The sequence below is a fragment of the Nerophis lumbriciformis genome, linkage group LG18, assembly GCF_033978685.3.
Source record: "Nerophis lumbriciformis linkage group LG18, RoL_Nlum_v2.1, whole genome shotgun sequence".
Classification (NCBI taxonomy): Eukaryota; Metazoa; Chordata; class Actinopteri; order Syngnathiformes; family Syngnathidae; genus Nerophis; species Nerophis lumbriciformis.
This window is the reverse complement of record NC_084565.2, coordinates 26,961,423-26,980,937: the sequence shown is the minus strand read 5'-3', so window position 1 is coordinate 26,980,937 and position 19,515 is coordinate 26,961,423. Positions and strand designations below refer to the sequence as shown.

Genomic DNA, 19,515 nt, shown 5'->3' with positions numbered 1-19,515 from the left:
AAAAGAGGTAGTTTCGATGAGATGCTAGCATGCTAATGGCTAAATCAGCATTTTTTCTTGTTAAATACTCGCCATACTGCTTGAATTTTTTTTTTTGCCAGAGTTACAGGTAGGTAACTTTTGTCATACAGCAGGAAAGGAATTTAACATTGGTCTTGGTTTGCCTGACACGAATTGGCACGGGGTGAACTAGCCACTTTAGCTTTCAGACAGCAGAAGAGTGGTGAATATCTTAAAATGTGTTTTGTGGCAATTCCAACTTTGACTACATTAGGGGTGTCAAACGTACGGTTTTGTCCGGCCTACGAGATGAGTTTGCCAAGTATAAAAATGAACTGAAATTTTTTTAATTAAAAAAAAAACTGCTGTTCTAAATGTGTCCACTAGATGTCGCAATAGCAATTCTCTGTATCCCCTGCCGGAGCTATGTGCCGTGTTAAGACAGAGGCGACGCTTTAGGGTTTGGAAATTACGTATTTACACTGCTTATTAGTGATAATATTCAAAATATAAATTGATACGTTCAAAGTTGTTGTTGTGACATTTCTACCCAAATCAATGTTTTTGTATTATCTGTACATTACGTGTTGTACTTACGACTATGGACACGTTATCTGGGCGCACATAAATATGTATCCCCTCTTTAACTTCATGTGTGATTAATGAAATGAGTCCAAATCCAATTTGTGCTACATATTGATATTATTAATAATGTTATCTTCCGATAGATTAAAATACAACAACCGTTGGAAGCATTTTAAGACTATGTCAGACTCATTTCCACCTACTTGACTGATGAACATTATCATTTATTCAGAAAGTATAAAGATAGAATACTATTATTCGCAACATGATTTGTATATTTTCAGAATGCGATTGTTCTATTTTTAAACCGAGAAACCAGTCTGAAGTTGTCTTTATTTTTAAGTCATCACGCCATGATTTTCCCAATGACATTTTTAGAAGGTTGTTTTTTTTTGTCACCAGTGTTTGAGTAGATAATTGATTGATTGATTAATTTAAACTTTTATTAGTAGATTGCACAGTACAGTACATATTCCGTACAATTGTCCACTAAGTGGTAACACCCGAATAAGTTTTTCAACTTGTTTAAGTCCACGTTAATCAATTCATGATTACTTTTGTAAATTTAATTATTCCCTGTTACATTCGTCCTTCGTTTATCGCTGTTAATTGGTTCCGGACATGACATGATTTTCCGCCAAGTAGGAAACTCCAATTATAAATCAAATATTTTCATAGCTAGAGCGAAACATACAGTTTACTACCTTCTAAATACATTATCCAACATAATGAGAGGCCTCTAGACACGTAATAACACTCTTTGGTCGCCTTTACGCTCTTTTTATCCAATAAAGTAATGCTGCCTGAGGCTGAGCCAATCAGTGAAAATTCTTAAATTAGGACCAATAAAAGTGGAACTGGGCTTTTTTTGGAATGATACCTATCATTTACAATCCTGATATACGACAAGAACACGTATTTTTCTTTTTTTTTAATGCATTTTAGTCAGTAAATTAATGTGAGCAAAAGTTTGTTTACAATGGAGCCAATGAGAATCGCTCTATTCTGCCTAAAAAAAAAAAAAAACGCTTCAAAAGCATCCCAACTCTATGAAGATTTTATAGACAAGCTGTAAATATATATGCAATGTAGCAACATTATTTATAGTAACATGTAATATTCACATATTTTGCACATCTTAAGCACATTAGTTTCATAAACACATCACAACGTTGTTGGTTTTTTAACAACGCTGATTATTGCTCACTGCTCACTACAAACATCATGAGAGCCAACGAACATAGCATAACATCACTTACTGTACAATGTTTGCTCTCACTAGGATGCCGACTGTTAGCAATTTGATATATTCTCGTTTAGACGAAGAATGACTCATAATCTACGCGGGGGAAAAAAGGGGGGGTTGGAACCCAGCGTCTTTTCGTCTTTCTTAACATCTCTGGGTCTAAATTGGCTGTCAAAGTTGACCACCTTGTGGGATTATGTCCTCATCCTTCTACTATCCAGGTGAGAGACATTATTTATGATATAGAATGAATTATCACAAGCTCCAAGGCGAGGAAGTGATGATGTCAATATAGCAGCACAAGCTTGTTAGCCCTTTGTGATCACATCGCGGCTAAAAATAGTTTGTCTGCGTTAGCGCTTACAATAGCCAGATCACTAATAATTGGTTGATATTCAGGTCACAAAATGTAAATGGAGTATTTTTGGAGGCTTGGGGATGGTTATTTAGAGGACTGAATGGGCGGAATAGAGGTTCTCCCATTGACTCTATTGTACAAACTTTTATTTATGTTTGGGGACGGCGTGGCACGGTTGGGAGAGTGGCCGTGCCAGCAACCTGAGGGTTCCTGGTTCAATCCCCACCTACTACCAACCTTGTCACGTCCGTTGTGTCCTTGAGCAAGACACTTCACCCTTGCTCCTGATGGGTCGTGTTTAGGGCTTTGCATGGCAGCTACCGCCATCAGTGTGTGAATGTGTGTGTGAATGGGTGAATGTGGAAATAGTGTCAAAGCGCTTTGAGTACCTAGAAGGTAGAGAAGCGCTATACAAGTATAACCCATTTACTAGGGCTGCGAATCTTTGGGTGTCCAACAATTCGATTCAATATTGATTCTTGGGGTCAGGATTCGATTCAAAATCGATTTTTTTCCGATTCAACGCGATTCTCAATTCAAAAACGATATTTTCCCGATTCAAAAGGATTCTCTATTCATTCAATACATAGGATTTCAGCAGGATCTACCCCAGTCTGCTGACATGCAAGCAGAGTAGTGGATTTTTGTAAAAAGCTTTTATAATTGTAAAGGACAATGTTTTATCAACTGATTGCAATAATGTAAATTTGTTTTAACTATTAAATGAACCAAAAATATGACTTATTTTATCTTTGTGAAAATATTGGACACAGTGTGTTGTCAAGCTTATGAGATGTGATGCAAGTGTAAGCCACTGTGACACTATTGTTCTTTTTTTTTTTTTATAAATGTCTAATGATAATGTCAAAGAGGGATTTTTAATCACTGCTATGTTGAAATTGTAACTAATATTGATACTGTTGTTGATAATATTCATTTTTGTTTCACTACTTTTGCATTGTTCTGTGTCGTGTTTGTGTCTCCTCTCAATTGCTCTGTTTATTGCAGTTCTGAGTGTTGCTGGGTCGGGTTTGGTTTTGGAATTGGATCGCATTGTTATGGTATTGCTGTGTATTGTTTTGTTGGATTGATTAATTAAAATTTTTTTTTTAAATAAATAAATAAATTTAAAAAAAATTAATAAAATTAAATAAAATTAATTTTTTTTAAAATAGATTTTTTTAAATTTGGGAATCGATTCTGAATCTCACAACCTGAGAATCGCGATTCGAATTCGAATCGAATTTTTACCACACCCCTACTATTTACCATGTTTATTTACGTGTTCGAATGCATTTTTTTTTTAACTAAAAAAACGTGTGTTCTTGTCTCTCACTAGCAAAATTCCCAAAAAAGTACAGTTCCCCTTTAAAAAAACCAAAAGGTTTTAACCCATGATGTTGTGAAGCAGCAATATTTTTAGCGCCATGTGGCGAGGGACCACCGTACTTTGTTCACATCTTATTTCATCACAGGGGGCCAAATGAAATACACAAAAGAAAAGGGTCTGATATCTAACTTGAATAGTCTCAACTTAGTCTCTCAGCATTGTCTTCTGTCTCTTGTCTTGTGTCGCCCTCCACAGAAACATTCACAATGTCTTTTTCCTTTATGGAAAACAGTTAAGTACATGCCGTAGCAAAACAACAAAACACAGGAGAGGGAAGAAAAAAAACAACAAAAATGAGCAAAAGAAAGAAAAGAGGATTTTTTTTTTTTTTTTAACAGTATAAAGCTTCAAGTCACAAGTTCCAAAACTAACTATCATAGTATCATAGTTTCATAATCATCATCGTTAGCAGTTATTTTCACTTTTAAATTACATAAAGTTTACATGAAAGGTTTTTGAGGTATTTCAGAATTAATTGTCAAACACACGCCTACCGGCTCTTAGCACTATAGCCAGGAGTGGGGGTGGATGGACAGACAAGGTCAAAAAGGGGGGGAGGAGAGGTTTTTGTGTTTATAACCAGTCTTCCACACTTTTAATAGCGCAGCCTCTGTGCTTGCACAAGTGGAGAGCGATGCTAAGATAACGACTACAATGCAACCCCTCTGGGCGCCCGGCACCTCTTTGCCTTTTTGCCTCCCTCTTTCACTGTTACACAAAAATATCTCTGATGCGAGAGAGGCAAAAAAAAAACACAACTGAGAGGGGCCGGGCGGGGATTCTAAAAAAAAAAAAAAAAAAAAAAAAAAAGCTACAATAAGAGACCGTGAAAGATAACATATCATTTAGATTGAAATAAATAGCGTATAGCGATTGTTTTATAGACTTTCTACATGATAAAGTGCTTGTATTCTAGTGTATCAAGATGGAAAGTCAATATAGGGAGAAAACGCTGACACAGCCTGTGTCCCTCTCCCACCTCCCCCTTTACTGTCCATCCAATTATGGGAGCATTGTTTGGGGGAAAGGGCGTGCTGCTCTATTCATGCACCCTCTTGCATGTAGGTGTGTTTGTGTGTACGTGTATATGTGTATATGTATGTGTCCAGTGCAGTCCCACCCGTGGTTGAAGGGAAAAGGCACTCAACTCTGTCCTGCGAGCTGGCCACCCTCCTATGTGGCCAACTGCAGTCTGACTGCGCTGTTATTATTATTATTATTATACCGTAAATGCTCCAAATAATATTTCTAATCAACAATTTCCTACAGCAGTGAGTGTCAAACTGTGCTACGGTACACAGGCTCCATCTAAAGCACGGGTATCAAACTCAAGGCCTGGGGGCCAATTCTGGCCCGCCACATCATTCTACGTGGCCCGCAAAAGCCTGGGGAAAAAAATGGGTTTCAATAAAATTATTTTTCGTTCTTTCAATTTTGACAGAAAAAAAATTCACATTTTGCCAATTATATACTGTATTGCAAAACTATTTTTGTGAGATAAAAACTGTTAAATATCTGCTTGTCACCTTTATGGTTCTAAAGCAAGTTATACATAAAAATGAATATGCATTTCAATTAATCATGATTAATCACGGGTTATTACCCGCATATATAGTGTAAATTAATTTAAAAAAAAATTGGCCCTCTGAAAGCAGCCATTACTGCGATGTGGCCCTCAATGAAAATGATCTAAAGTTACATCATAGAATGACTTAATTGAATATTCAAACGCAGTGTTACCGTTCAAACTGTGCGTTGTCACACCTGGGTGAAGTCTGGTCTGGGTTTCGTCTGGTTTCATGTTTTGTCATTTCCTGTTTTATTTTGAAAAGCTGACTCTCCCTCTCGTTTCAGGTCACTTGCCCTTTCTCCTGTTTCCCTGGCTTCGAGACTCTCCCGAAGGACAGTGCGGCGAAGACACAACAAACTCCCTTCTTGTCTCTCATGGACACACACCTGTTGTTGTTGTCTTTGGATTAGCGACTGCATGACATCAAGGCCGTGGAACAGAGACAAGCGGCCGACTTACATATTACAACATACATCTTGCAACAGAGGGGAGGGAGTGGGGCTACGGTGGCAGGCTGCAGCTCTTCAGGCGCTGCCCATCCGTCCATCACCCCTAAGGGATTCGTGTCAAGTGTGTTGGATGGGGGGTGGGGTATGTGTGTGTGGCGTATATTTTTTGTGGATGCATGTGTGTGTGTAAGTCGGCCGCTTGTCTCTGTTCCACGGCCTTGATGTCATGCAGTCGCTAGTCCAAAGACAACAACAACAGGTGTGTGTCCATGAGAGACAAGAAGGGATTTTGTTGTGTCTTCGCCGCACTGTCCTTCGGGAGAGTCTCGAAGCCAGGGAAACAGGAGGAAGAGCAAGTGACCTGAAACGAGAGGGAGAGTCAGCATTTCAAAATAAAACAGGAAATGACAAAACATGAAACCAGACGAAACCCAGACCAGACTTCACCTAGGTGTGACATGCGTAGTGTTAGTGGTCAAATATACTTGTTAAATAAAACATCTGCCTTGTTTTTAATGAACACGTAAGCCCACTACGCTACTGCGTTTTACTGTTGGTCATTATTGTGGTACTTGGAGAGCCAAGTGTTTTCTGAGGTGGTACTTGAGAGCCTATGTAAGCAAATAAACATTGGCACTAAAAAAACATACTTCATTTATACTTTACTGTCAATGTTTACATTTGATTAATCACACTTTTGAATTTTAGATTAATCACGATTAATCCGAGATTATTATGTGCTTGCATAATTTAAATCAACTTTAAAAAAAAAACCACAATATTTAAGTTAAAGTACCACCGGTAGTCACACACACACTGGGTGTGGGGAAATGTGTCCCTTTGCATTTGAGCCATCCCCATGTTCACCCCCTGGGAGGTGAGGGGAGCAGTGAGCAGCAGTGTGCGCCACGCTCGGGAATTATTTATGTGATTCAACCCCCAATTCCAACCCTTGATGTTAAGTGCCAAGCAAGGAGGCAACGGGTCCCATTTTTTGTAGTCTTTGGTATGACTCCGCCGGGGGGTTTGAACTCACAACCTTCCAGTCTCAGGGCGGGGCACTCTAACCACAAGCAATATTTGGACACAAATGCACATTTTCTGTCAAAATGTCATACATGAATGTTTACAAATTGTGTGATTAATCTGCGTTTATACACGGTTCATGCAATTATTTTATTTTTTTTGCGATTAATCGTATGAGAAACCGTGTTATTTTTGATAGCCCTGACAGTCGTGAGTGGTCTGCATCCTGCAGATTTATTTACCTTTCAAATCTTGGTTGGTGTTGGTGTGAAACTCATGCGTGTTACGGTTTATGTAACATCAGTGGTATCAATGCTGCCTGGGGAAGTTTGCTCCTTCGCACTATTGCAACATTGGTTCTGTTGCAGCTGTGTTGCGCAATAAACTTGTTGATAAATGGCCATGTGGTCAAAGAGCGCTATTTTCCACTTTTTCACACACTCCAAATCATTATTATCAAATAACGTTCCAATTATTGCCGACTTTTTCCTCTTAGTGGTGTTGGTAAACAAACAACCCTGCTGTACTTAGAGCATTTACGGTATGGGTGTGTGTTCAATGTGTGTTTTTGGGTAGTGGCGGCCCCCCCTACAGGCATAGTTTTTTTGGGGGAGCGGTAGGCTGCTGTATCTTTGGTATCAATGGCGGTTTTACAAACCACCCAGCTTCGTGAGGTAGCCAACATTGGTTTTCTCACTACAAACATTGTTGTCAGCCCGAAAAAAATCGAGCCGATTCTTCGCTTATCCCGTCCCCCCCTCCCCTCCCCAAAAAAAAACACTTTTGTACCACGATTTTAGCTCGTCGTCCTTCGGCGGCTTTAACTCACTGCTTACAGCAACGTGAAGTTAAGTGGAGAGCGCCCTCTCTGCACATGGAGTCTGACTACATAGTTGGAAATGCTACAATTGCATCTTACGACCATACAGATAATCCCCCTCGAAGGTCTTTTTTTTTTTGGTCTCCCATCAGTTTTAGGGCTCTAAAAATACCACAGTTGCTGACATAAAAATGCCAAAAAAAAAAAAAGAGTCACTTCTTCTTCTCCCTGTTTCCCGTGGTAAATGTCTCCTCAGAGTCCCGTTGAATGCCAAAAAATGTCCTTCATCATCCACCATCCTTGCACCCCACCACTCCCATTTTTTTTTTTTTTTTTTTTTAAGAAAGTCCTACCTTTTTTTTTTTTTTTTTAATTCATCGACAAGGTGCCTTACTTTTATGCACACAACAGAGCACAACAGTAACAAGAAATAGAAACTTTGTGTCTATGGTACTAATCGAATACCCGCATCGTTGTAGAGGAGAAAAAGGTTAAAAGGGAGGGGTTTGAGGAGGTAGAAAAGGGGTAAAAAAAAAAAAAAAAAAAAAAAAAAAAAAAAAAATACAGACTTTTTCTGTGTTTGTATTTGCAACATGTACGGCTCTCGTCTTCTGCGGTTTGCCTCAATTGGAAGGGAGAAAAAGCTGATTGTTGGTTGCTATGGTGACACACACCAAATGTCACTTATGTGTGAACCGTGTTGTCTGATTGGAATTAAGGCAGTAAAGCATTGGCACAAATTTATTTTTAGCATTTTGGACAGCTTGTCTCGGCTACGGCTAACCTTACACGTGTTTGGAAATATGAGACGACGACAGGCCAAAGAAGCCTCCCAAAAATAAATATGCATCTTGTATTGTATTTGTTGCTCGGTCCCTACAGTTTTAGGATTGCTTTTGTCCACCCCCCTCTGCTTTAGCTTGGACAATTGCTAGTTATTGATCAGCCGGGGCATGAATGTGTCTATGCTTTAGCCAGCAGGGGGCACTGTGACTCTACCAGTAAATGATCTTTGGAAGGGAGGCACCGCTCTGAGGCCCCTTTGTGTCCCCATCTCCGCTGGGTGCATTCCCTATAGCAAATGGACGGATGCCGGAGTTTTTGTCGCTTTAACCGTCGCTTTCTGGGTTATCGATCAGAAGGAAAAGCTCCTCGCAGAACAAAAGAGCGCGCCCAGACGTATCACCCGCCTCTCTCGGTCAAAGAACCTCTCGGTCAGGCTCGCAGTGACATGTCTCCCCTTTTGCAGGCCTCCAACATCTGTGCAAAAAATATATATCGAGACCTGCGCTTGGAGGACCTGCTGCTGCTGAGCGCCTTGGTTTTTCACCTTGAGGGAGAGGTCAAGGCCTCGCTCGCTCTGTCTGCATCGATTCATTTTTCAATTCATTAGCTCGCCGTATGATCGGGCTCGAGCTTCTTTCTGCGATGGGCGGCCATCAGGGAATACCTTAGGCCGAGGAATGAGGGAGATTATAGAATGAGGGGGCGGAGGGAAGTGGAAAGCCTTGTTTTTTTCCTTACAGACTACGTCGTTCCTAGGTTTTGACGGCCTTGTGTGTGCGGTGTAGGGCTCGGATAGTAAGGCTGCTCTGTCCGATTTATTGCCGTTCTGTTGCTTCGGTTGAGGGGTACGAGAGTGGACACAAAGAGGTGAGTCGAGAGGGGGTAAAAAAGCAAGACCAGTGGCTACGTCGGTGGTGAAAAGAGGCTAGCTCGTGCCCGGTATACCGTCCAACAACAAAATCTTTGGTGTCTCTTTACTTTGTCTGAAACAAAGATGCCCTAAGGATGATTTTCTTTTAAAAAAGACAGAATCAATGATTGTCCTTATGTGAGTAATGCAGACTAGACCTGACTTCACCTTTTTAGAGCTTGAACTTTTGACCGACAAAAAAAGATGATTGCATGGCACAAAGGATTTCTCGGGCAGATGTCAGATCGGTCCAGGCCAGGAATGGTAGTCATTGGCAGGGTCTCAGTGCCAGTTTGCTACACCCGCCCTTCCAACCTGGACGCCCGGCAATCTGCAAGCCCTCTCCTCCAACTCCTTCTTCTTTCAGGCCTTGGAGAAGGTGGTGGCAGAGGTGCCCGGCTGCCCTGGACTGGTACCGTGGTCGTCGTGCCAGCGGTCCACGCAGCGGCGCCTGGCGTTCATGAAGAAGTTGCTGACGGTGCTGAGCTCCAGGCCCAGCTGCTGGGAGATGGTGATCTGCATTTCCTTGGATGGTCGCTTGTTCTCCTTGAAGATGGCGATGAGCGTGCGGCGCTGCAGGTCGGTGAAGACCAAGCGCTGCTTCTTGGGCGCCGTGTTGCGGTCCTTGTGTTGCTCCTGTTCTTTGCGCTTGCAGGCTTGGCGTGGATGGCAGCAGTGGGAGGGATCGGGATGAAAGTGGGAAGCAGAGAAGGGAAAGAACACAAAGCAAGGTAAGTATACAAACGTGGCAAAGTCCGCTACAGTAAGTCCTGAATGGACTTCATTGCACAAAGGAAAGTAATGAAAGACCATAGAGCAGGGGTGTCAAACTCATTTTAGATCGGGGGCCACATGGAGAAAAATCTACTCCCAAGTGGGCCGGACTGGTAAAATCACGGCACGATAACTTCAAAATAAAAACAACTTCAGATTGTTTCCGCTGTTTAAAAATAGAACAATCACATTCTGAAAATATACAAATCATAATGTTGTTTTTACACTAACATGTTGCTTTTAATACTATTCTATCTTTATTTGTCGTTATTTATATTTTCTGAATAAATGATATGATAATGTTCATCACTCAACTCATTGGTGTTAATTTTCAATCTATCAAGATAAAATAATAATATCAAAATCAAATTACAGTATGTTATTTATGTAGTTTGGTCATTTTCCTCGACTGGTGCACTAACATCCATCCATCCATCCATCCATCTTCTTCCGCTTATCCGAGGTCGGGTCGCGGGGGCAGCAGCCTAAGCAGGGAAGCCCAGACTTCCCTCTCCCCAGCCACTTCGTCCAGCTCCTCCCGGGGGATCCCGAGGCGTTCCCAGGCCAGCCGGGAGACATAGTCTTCCCAGCGTGTCCTGGGTCTTCCTCGTGGCCTCCTACCGGTCGGACATGCCCTAAACACCTCCTTAGGGAGGCGCTCGGGTGGCATCCTGACCAGATGCCCGAACCACCTCATCTGGCTCCTCTCGATGTGGAGGAGCAGCGGCTTTACTTTGAGCTCCCCCCGGATGACAGAGCTTCTCACCCTATCTCTAAGGGAGAGCCCCGCCACCCGGCGGTGGAAACTCATTTCGGCCGCTTGTACCCGTGATCTTGTCCTTTCGGTCATAACCCAAAGCTCATGACCATAGGTGAGGATGGGAACGTAGATCGACCGGTAAATTGAGAGCTTTGCCTTCCGGCTCAGCTCCTTCTTCACCACAACGGATCGATACAGCGTCCGCATTACTGAAGACGCTGCACCGATCCGCCTGTCGATCTCACGATCCTCTCTTCCCTCACTCGTGAACAAGACTCCGAGGTACTTGAACTCTTCCACTTGGGGCAAGATCTCCTCCCCAACCCGGAGATGGCACTCCACCCTTTTCCGGGCGAGAACCATGGACCCGGACTTGGAGGTGCTGATTCTCATCCCAGTCGCTTCACACTCAGCTGCGAACCGATCCAGTGAGAGCTGAAGATCCTGGCCAGATGAAGCCATCAGGACCAAATCATCTGCAAAAAGCAGAGACCTAATCCTGCAGCCACCAAACCGGATCCCCTCAACGCCTTGACTGCGCCTAGCAATTCTGTCCATAAAAGTTATGAACAGAATCGGTGACAAAGGGCAGCCTTGGCGGAGTCCAACCCTCACTGGAAACGTGTCCGACTTACTGCCGGCAATGCGAACCAAGCTCTGACACTGATCATACAGGCAGCGGACCGCCACAATCAGACAGTCCGAAACCCCATACTCTCTGAGCACTCCCCACAGGACTTCCCGAGGGACACGGTCGAATGCCTTCTCCAAGTCCACAAAGCACATGTAGACTGGTTGGGCAAACTCCCATGCACCCTCAAGGACCCTGCCGAGAGTATAGAGCTGGTCCACAGTTCCACGACCAGGACGAAAACCACACTGTTCCTCCTGAATCCGAGGTTCGACTATCCGGCGTAGCCTCCTCTCCAGTACACCTGAATAGACCTTACCGGGAAGGCTGAGGAGTGTGATCCCACGATAGTTAGAACACACCCTCCGGTTCCCCTTTTTAAAGAGAGGAACCACCACACCGGTCTGCCAATCCAGAGGTACTGCCCCCGATGTCCACGCGATGCTGCAGAGTCTTGTCAACCAAGACAGCCCTACAGCATCCAGAGCCTTAAGGAACTCCGGGCGGATCTCATCCACCCCCGGGGCCTTGCCACCGAGGAGCTTTTTAACTACCTCAGCAACCTCAGCCCCAGAAATAGGAGAGCCCACCACAGATTCCCCAGGCACTGCTTCCTCATAGGAAGACGTGTTGGTGGGATTGAGGAGGTCTTCGAAGTATTCCCTTCACCGATCCACAACTTCCGCAGTCGAGGTCAGCAGAACACCATCCGCACTATACACGGTGTTGGTAGTGCACTGCTTCCCCTTCCTGAGGCGGCGGATGGTGGTCCAGAATCGCTTCGAAGCCGTCCGGAAGTCGTTTTCCATGGCTTCCCCAAACTCCTCCCATGTCCGAGTTTTTGCCTCCACGACCGCTGAAGCCGCACACCGCTTGGCCTGTCGGTACCTGTCCGCTGCCTCAGGCGTCCCATGAGCCAAAAGAACCCGATAGGACTCCTTCTTCAGCTTGACGGCATCCCTCACCGCCAGTGTCCACCAACGGGTTCTAGGATTACCGCCACGACAGGCACCAACTACCTTGCGGCCACAGCTCCAATCAGCCGCCTCGACAATAGAGGTGCGGAACATGGTCCACTCGGACTCAATGTCCAGCACCTCCCTCGTGACATGTTCAAAGTTCTTCCGGAGGTGGGAATTGAAACTCTCTCTGACAGGAGACTCTGCCAGACGTTCCCAGCAAACCCTCACAATGCGTTTGGGCCTGCCAGGTCTGTCCGGCATCCTCCCCCACCATCGCAGCCAACTCACCACCAGGTGGTGATCGGTAGAAAGCTCCGCCCCTCTCTTCACCCGAGTGTCCAAAACATGAGGCCGCAAATCCGATGACACAACTACAAAGTCGATCATAGAACTGCGGCCTAGGGTGTCCTGGTGCCAAGTGCACATATGGACACCCTTATGCTTGAACATGGTGTTCGTTATGGACAATCCGTGACGGGCACAAAAGTCCAATAACAAAACACCACTTGGGTTCAGATCCGGGCGGCCATTCTTCCCAATCACGCCTCTCCAGGTTTCACTGTCGTTGCCAATATGAGCGTTGAAGTCCCCCAGTAGAACGAGGGAATCACCCGGGGGAGCACTCTCAAGTACTCCCTCGAGTGAATCCAAAAAGGGTGGGTACTCTGAGCTGCTGTTTGGCGCATAAGCGCAAACAACAGTCAGGACCCGTCCCTCCACCCGAAGGCGGAGGGAAGCTACCCTCTCGTCCACCGGGTTGAACTCCAACATGCAGGCTCTGAGCCGGGGGACAACAAGAATTGCCACCCCAGCCCGTCGCCTCTCACTGCTGGCAACGCCAGAGTGGAAGAGAGTCCAGCCCTTCTCGAGAGAACTGGTTCCAGAGCCCTTGTTGTGCGTCGAGGTGAGTCCGACTATATCCAACCGGAACTTCTCTACCTCGCGCACTAGCTCAGGCTCCTTCCCCCCCAGCGAGGTGACGTTCCACGTCCCAAGAGCTAGCTTCTGTAGCCGAGGATCGGACCGCCAAGTGCCTTGCCTTCGGCAACCGCCCAGCTCACACTGCACCCGACCTCTATGGCCCCTGCTATGGGTGGTGAGCCCATTGGAGGGGGGACCCACGTTGCCTCTTCGGGCTGTGCCCGGCCGGGCCCCATGGGGGCAGGCCCGGCCACCAGGCGCTCGCCATCGTGCTCCAACTCCGGTTCTGGCTCCGGAGGGGGGCCCCGGTGACCCGCGTCCGGGCGAGGGAAATCTGAGTCTCGGTTCTTGCATTTCCATAGAAGTCTTCGAGCTGCTCTTTGTCTGATCCCTCACCTAGGACCTGTTTGTCTTGGGAGACCCTACCAGGGGGCATGGAAGCCCCCGGACAACATAGCTCCTAGGATCATTGGGACACGCAAACTCCTCTACCACGTTAAGGTGGCAGCTCAGAGAGGAGTGGTGCACTAACATCATGTGGTTTATTTATTTATTTATTTATTTATTTATTTATTTATTTATTTATTTATTTTTTTCTACATTTGTAAAAAAAATAAAAATAAACCACATGATGGTGCACTAACATCATGTGGTTTATTTATTTTTTTACATATGTAGCGTCATCTACAAAGATACAAAGGATTGCTATTGCGACATTTAGTGGACACATAAACACACAGTATCGTTCATTCCAAAATTTGGGCTCATTTTTATACAAAGCAAACTCATCCCACGGGCCGGTTTAAAACCTCATCCCGGGCCGGTTAAAAACTCATCCCGCGGGCCGAACGTTTGACACCACGGCCATAAAGAATTACAATGGAAGACTTTTAGCTCTTGGTTAATCTCTAACGCTGAATGTTTGGAACTCTGAACTAAGGCCTAGCTGACATCATCTTCCCTGGAGCAAGTAAAGCCAGAATGAACAGCGCCTCTGCTGGTTGCAGCCAAGTAGTGCACACCGCTTTGGTGATTCAATTATACACAATTGACTGTCAGTCTACTGTACTGTATTCTACCAAGCTAATTAATATCAGTTAACATGGTACTGTTCTGCTGAGTCAACCCTGATCCCGTTTCCACAACAGTTTGTGTAGGCAAGATGGCAATAGCTGTGTTAGTTATCTAAATAGCGTAACACAGTGATTCTCAAGCTGTGGTACGTGTACCACACGTGGTACGCGGGCTACATCTAGAGCGGGGCTTTCGAGCCACAAGTGGCTCCTAGTGGCTCCCTGGAGCTTTTTAAAAAATGTATGAAAATGGAAACAGATGAGGAAAAAAATATATTTTTTGTTTTAATATGGTTTCTGTAGGAGAACAAACATGACACAAACCGTCCTAATTGTTAGAAATCCCACTGTTTACATTAAACATGCTTCACTGATGAGAGTATTTGGCGCGTGCCATTTTGTCCTAATTTCGGAAGTCCTTGAACGCACCGTAGTTTTTTTGCATGTACAACTTTCCTTGATGCCGCCACAGAAAGACGTATTTTATGCCACTCCTTCTTTGTCTCATTTTGTCCATCAAACGTCTTATGCTGTGCGTGAATCCACAAAGGGGAGCGTTGTTGATATTTGGTTACTGCATGACTGGAAGCTAATCAAAGCTAATGTGCTATTTATGCTAGCTGTATGTACATAATGTGCCATTATGCCTCATATTTTAGGTATATTTGAGGTCACTTTATATGTAGATTCTGTTTCCTTCCACTTGAACACACGCATCTTTATACCTTTGGCCATTCTAAGCCAGTCATTTCCAGGAGTTATCACACCCTCTAAAAGCCTATGTTTTAGTAATTTTTTTCAATGTTGTAAAAATGTGTAGAATAAATGTTACATTTCAACATTTCTGTCAACGAAGATTTGCATCAGCCTGCGACACATAGTAATTTTGATAGTAGTCTAATATAGCTAATATAGACACTTACATCATGTGTTGCCTTCATTTTAACACTTATATAAGGCTTTACATTTTTTGCGGCTAGACAGATTTTTTTTTTTTGTATTTTTGGTCCAATATGGCTCTTTCAACATTTTGGGTTGCCGACCCCTGATCTAGAGGTATGCAAAAGAATCACTTGATTAAAGTACAGTGTTTTGTTTTCCTATATTCAAACACAGTGTTACTGTTCAAACTGTGTGTAATGTTAGAGTGGCCAAAATTGTTAAATGTACTTGTTAAATAAAACTTCTGCTTAGTTTTAATGAATACTTCGGCCTACTACTCTACTGTATTTTAATGTTGGTCATTATGGTGGCGTAACACCATCACCTCCAGATGGCAGGTTCAAATGTACTGTGTAATATGCACATGCAAGTGCTCTCTCGGTTCAGTTCGGTGTTCATATGGAGTTTTTTGTTGTCTCAGTCGCCAAATTGCTTGCTCATGTGACGGTTCAGTTGTTGTTTTTATCAACGTGGTTGTAAAGACCTGCTTGTTGTTTGAAATGCTTTGAGCTTTATAACCTCTATAAGACGGCAGCAAATACAAATAGACGGAGTAGACATTGAAAGGGCAAAAAACTATTTTTTTGGTGGAAACACATATAAAAATATACAACATCAAGTGACAAGAAATATTTATATAATGAATAAAGCAAAATATGTTCTGGACCAAAAAATCACTTGCTGGTGTCATATCTGGGGTATTGTGTAGAATTATGGGGAAATAACTACAAGATTATGCTTCATTCACTAACTGTGTTTAAAAAAGATCAGTTAGTGCATAATGTTGGATATGAAGAACATACAAATCCTTTATTTGTTAAATCAAAAATATTGAAATGTAATGATTTGGTGAATTAACAAACAGTTACAATTATGCACAAAGCAAACTATAACCTGCTACCCAAAAATGTGCAACAATTCTTCTCAACAAAGAAGAGAAATATAACCTGAAGGAAAAATGTAACTTAAAACATTAATTCCACATATGTGGAATTAAATTATGGAATGGATTAAGTAGGATTATGAAACAATGCACTAATATGATCTAGTTTAAGAAACCGTGTAAACTATTAGTGTTTGCAAAGTACAAGGAAGAAGAATAATGGTAAATGTCTTGAACTTGATGAAAAAAGGATATTATGCATCTCATCATCAATGACTTACATATTTATCAAGAAAACTGTTGTAGTTAGACTGCATTCATTCGAAATATGTGAAAAGTTTGAAATGTGTACAAACTGAGTAAAGGAAGTGAACCTGTGTTAGTTATTTCCAATTCTTAAACGCAAATCAAAAAACAAAATTGGGGCCGTTTTTTGATCTTTATTATATATGGCAGATTTTAAAACAAACAAAAAAGGGTTGATTTTCATTAACATATTGTCATAAAATTGGATTTTGTGCTGTTTTCCTTTTATGGATTTTTATGTATCCAGATAAACACAAAAATCGAATATACATTCAACCAAAATGCAAAACTGTGTGTTTATCTGTGTAATGACAAATTGAACCGGAAGCTGTATTTTAGCTTCTCCTTTGCGTTTAGCATGTTTTTAGCATAACGATAACATCTTTGTTCAGCAGGAGTCCCATGGTCGTTTAAAAAAAGTGTAATTAAATAGTTATTCAACTTTTGTTTCAGAAATGAAAATAGAAAAAAATGGCCCGAAATGTGTTTTTTGATTTGCATTTAAGAATTTGAAAAAGAACGAACGGAAGGTACACGGACCGGTTAAATAAGCGTTGCTTCTTCCTCCACCTTTTTTAGACATGTTGTAAAGAAAATGTCAAAATGTGACGCATCGTATTGAAACTATATACATGTTCAAATAAACCAGAAACCCACATGTTTTCAACACCCGGTTCAAAAGACAAAAACTAAGCATGTTTTATACACAAATGTGTTCTGGTAAATATTAAATCATTTAATCAGATTAATCACAATTTCGAATTTGGATTAATCATGATTAATTACAAATTGCTTGCATAATTCAAATTACCTTTAAAAAAGACGCAAATATTTAAACACAAATGCAATTTTATTGTCAAAATATCATACCAAAAAATTGAAAATTAAATGTTTTACTCGAATCCACGTTATTTATTTGCTCAAAACAGTTTTTGCTGAAATGCCAGGGTGTATTTTGTAGAGAAAATTTGCCAGCAGTCATCTTTACACTGATGTACACATTGACCCGGGCCCTCATGTAACAACAGTTGCGTGGCTTTCCTACTAAATATGAACATACGTTCAAATCCAGAAAATGGCGTACGCAATCTTGATGTAACTCATCCAGTCTTTCAGTTAATTATCTACGGTTAGTGTAACGAGCATGCAGTCAACATCAATTGTGTGATTAATCTGCGTACATACATCTGATAATCTTTTGTGATTAATCACATGAGTTTACTTGTTACTTTTGACAGCCCTAAAAATCTATAAAAATCATAATTCCTCCTATTGTTTGCCAACTACCGAACAACCTCTGTTGGAATGGATACCGAAACTCTGCCCTTGATTTCATTGAGCTGTTACCTAGTTGTTAAATTTTGCGCAAGAAAACGTGCTTTTTCCACGTTATGTTACAGCCTTATTCCAGAATGGACTAAATTCATTTTCGTCCTCAAAATGCTACAAACAATACCCCATACTGACAATGTGAAAAGATTGTTTTATTTTTATTTTGCAAATTTACCAAAAATAAATAAGTAAATAATCATATATACATAATTATTCACAGCCTTTGCTCAATACTTTGTTAAAGCACCTTTGGCAGCAATTGCAACCTCAAGTCTTTTTAAATATGATGCCACAAGCTTGGCACACCTATCTTTGAGCAATTTTGCCCAATCCTCTTTGCAGCACCTCTCAATCTCTATCAGGTTGGATGAGAAGTGTTGGTTTTCATTCAGGATTTGTCTTTATAGTCCTGCATTCACCTTTCCCTCTATCCTGAATCCACCATTAATCCCCACAGCATGATGCTGTCGCCGCCATGCTTCACTGTAGGGATGGTATAGGCCTGGTGATGAGCGGTGCCTGGTTTCCTACAAACATGACACCTGGTATTTACGCCAATTAGTTCAATATTTGTCTCATCAGACCGGAGAAGTTTGTTTCTCATGGTCAGAGAGTCTTTCAGGTGCATTTTGGCAAACTTTTTACTAAGAAATGGCTTCCGTCTGGCCACTCTACCATACAGGCCTGATTGGTGGTTTGCTGCAGAGATGGTTGTCCTTCTGGAAGGTTCTCCTCTCTCCACAGAGGAATGCTGTAGCTCTGACAGAGTGCCTATCGAGTTCTTAGTCACTTCCCTGACTAGACTAAGATGAATGCAGCAATGTACAGAGACATCCTGGATGAAAACCAACACTTCTCATCCAACCTGATGGAGGTTGAGAGGTGCACCTGAAAGACTCTCAGACCATGAGGAACAAAATTCTCTGGTCAGATGAGACAACAATTTAAGTCCTTGGCGTGAACGCCAGACATCATGTTTGGAGGGAATACCAGGTCAATACCATCCCTACAGTGAAGCATGGTGGTGGCAGCATCATGCTGTGGGGATGTTTTTCCGCAACATGAGTTGGGAGACTAGTCAGTATAGAGGGAAATGTGAATGCAGCAATGTACAGAGACATCCTGGATGAAAACTAACGCTTCCCATCCAACCTGATGGAGCTTGAGAGATGCTGCAAACAGGAACTGCCCAAAGATAGGCGTGCCAAGCTAGTGGCATCGTATTCAAAAGAGACTTGAGGCTCTAATTGCTGCCAAAGGTGCATCAACAAAGTATTAAGAAAAGGCTGGGAATCTTTTTTTTTTTTTTTTTTTGTAATAAATTTGCACAAAAAAAAAATAATAATACATTTTCCTGTCGTCATTATGGGGTATTGTTTGTAAAATTGTGAGTACAAAAATGAATAATTGCATTTCAGAATAAGGCTGTAACACAACAAAATGTGGAAAGGTCTGTGAATACTCTCCGGATGCACTGTAGTTTTGTTTGTTTTTTTTTGCTCATATCAAACCAATATTCCAATATACCGAGTCGGTATATTGGAATATTTTAAGCTAGCCTGAACACTAGAAGTAAACCTTTATTATGAGGGAAAAATTGTCATCTAAAGTGTACAAGCTTTAGTATAGCCTGTAGAGGCCTGATGATCTGGAATGAGATTGATAGCTCTATAAAAGAATCACATTCTTTAAACATTTTTAAAAAGTGTCTTGAACAAAATGTACTGCGACGTTATGCTTAGTGCATTTTGCACAGCCCTTATAGTTGAGGAATTCATATCAGTCGCATAA

The 19,515-nt window shown here is 42.2% G+C and overlaps 1 protein-coding gene across 2 annotated transcripts in view; it reads right to left on the bottom strand.

Annotated features, from left to right (window-relative positions):
- Positions 1 to 8,005: 8,005 nt before the first annotated feature.
- Positions 8,006 to 19,515, bottom strand: part of onecut3a (one cut homeobox 3a) — a 61,706-nt gene continuing 50,196 nt past the window's right edge. For both annotated transcript variants that reach the window (XM_061977921.1, XM_061977922.1), the window contains one exon: positions 8,006 to 9,796. In XM_061977921.1, coding sequence (XP_061833905.1) covers positions 9,504 to 9,796 — 293 coding nt within the window. In that variant the 3' untranslated portion in view covers positions 8,006 to 9,503. The remainder of the gene's footprint in view (positions 9,797 to 19,515) is intronic.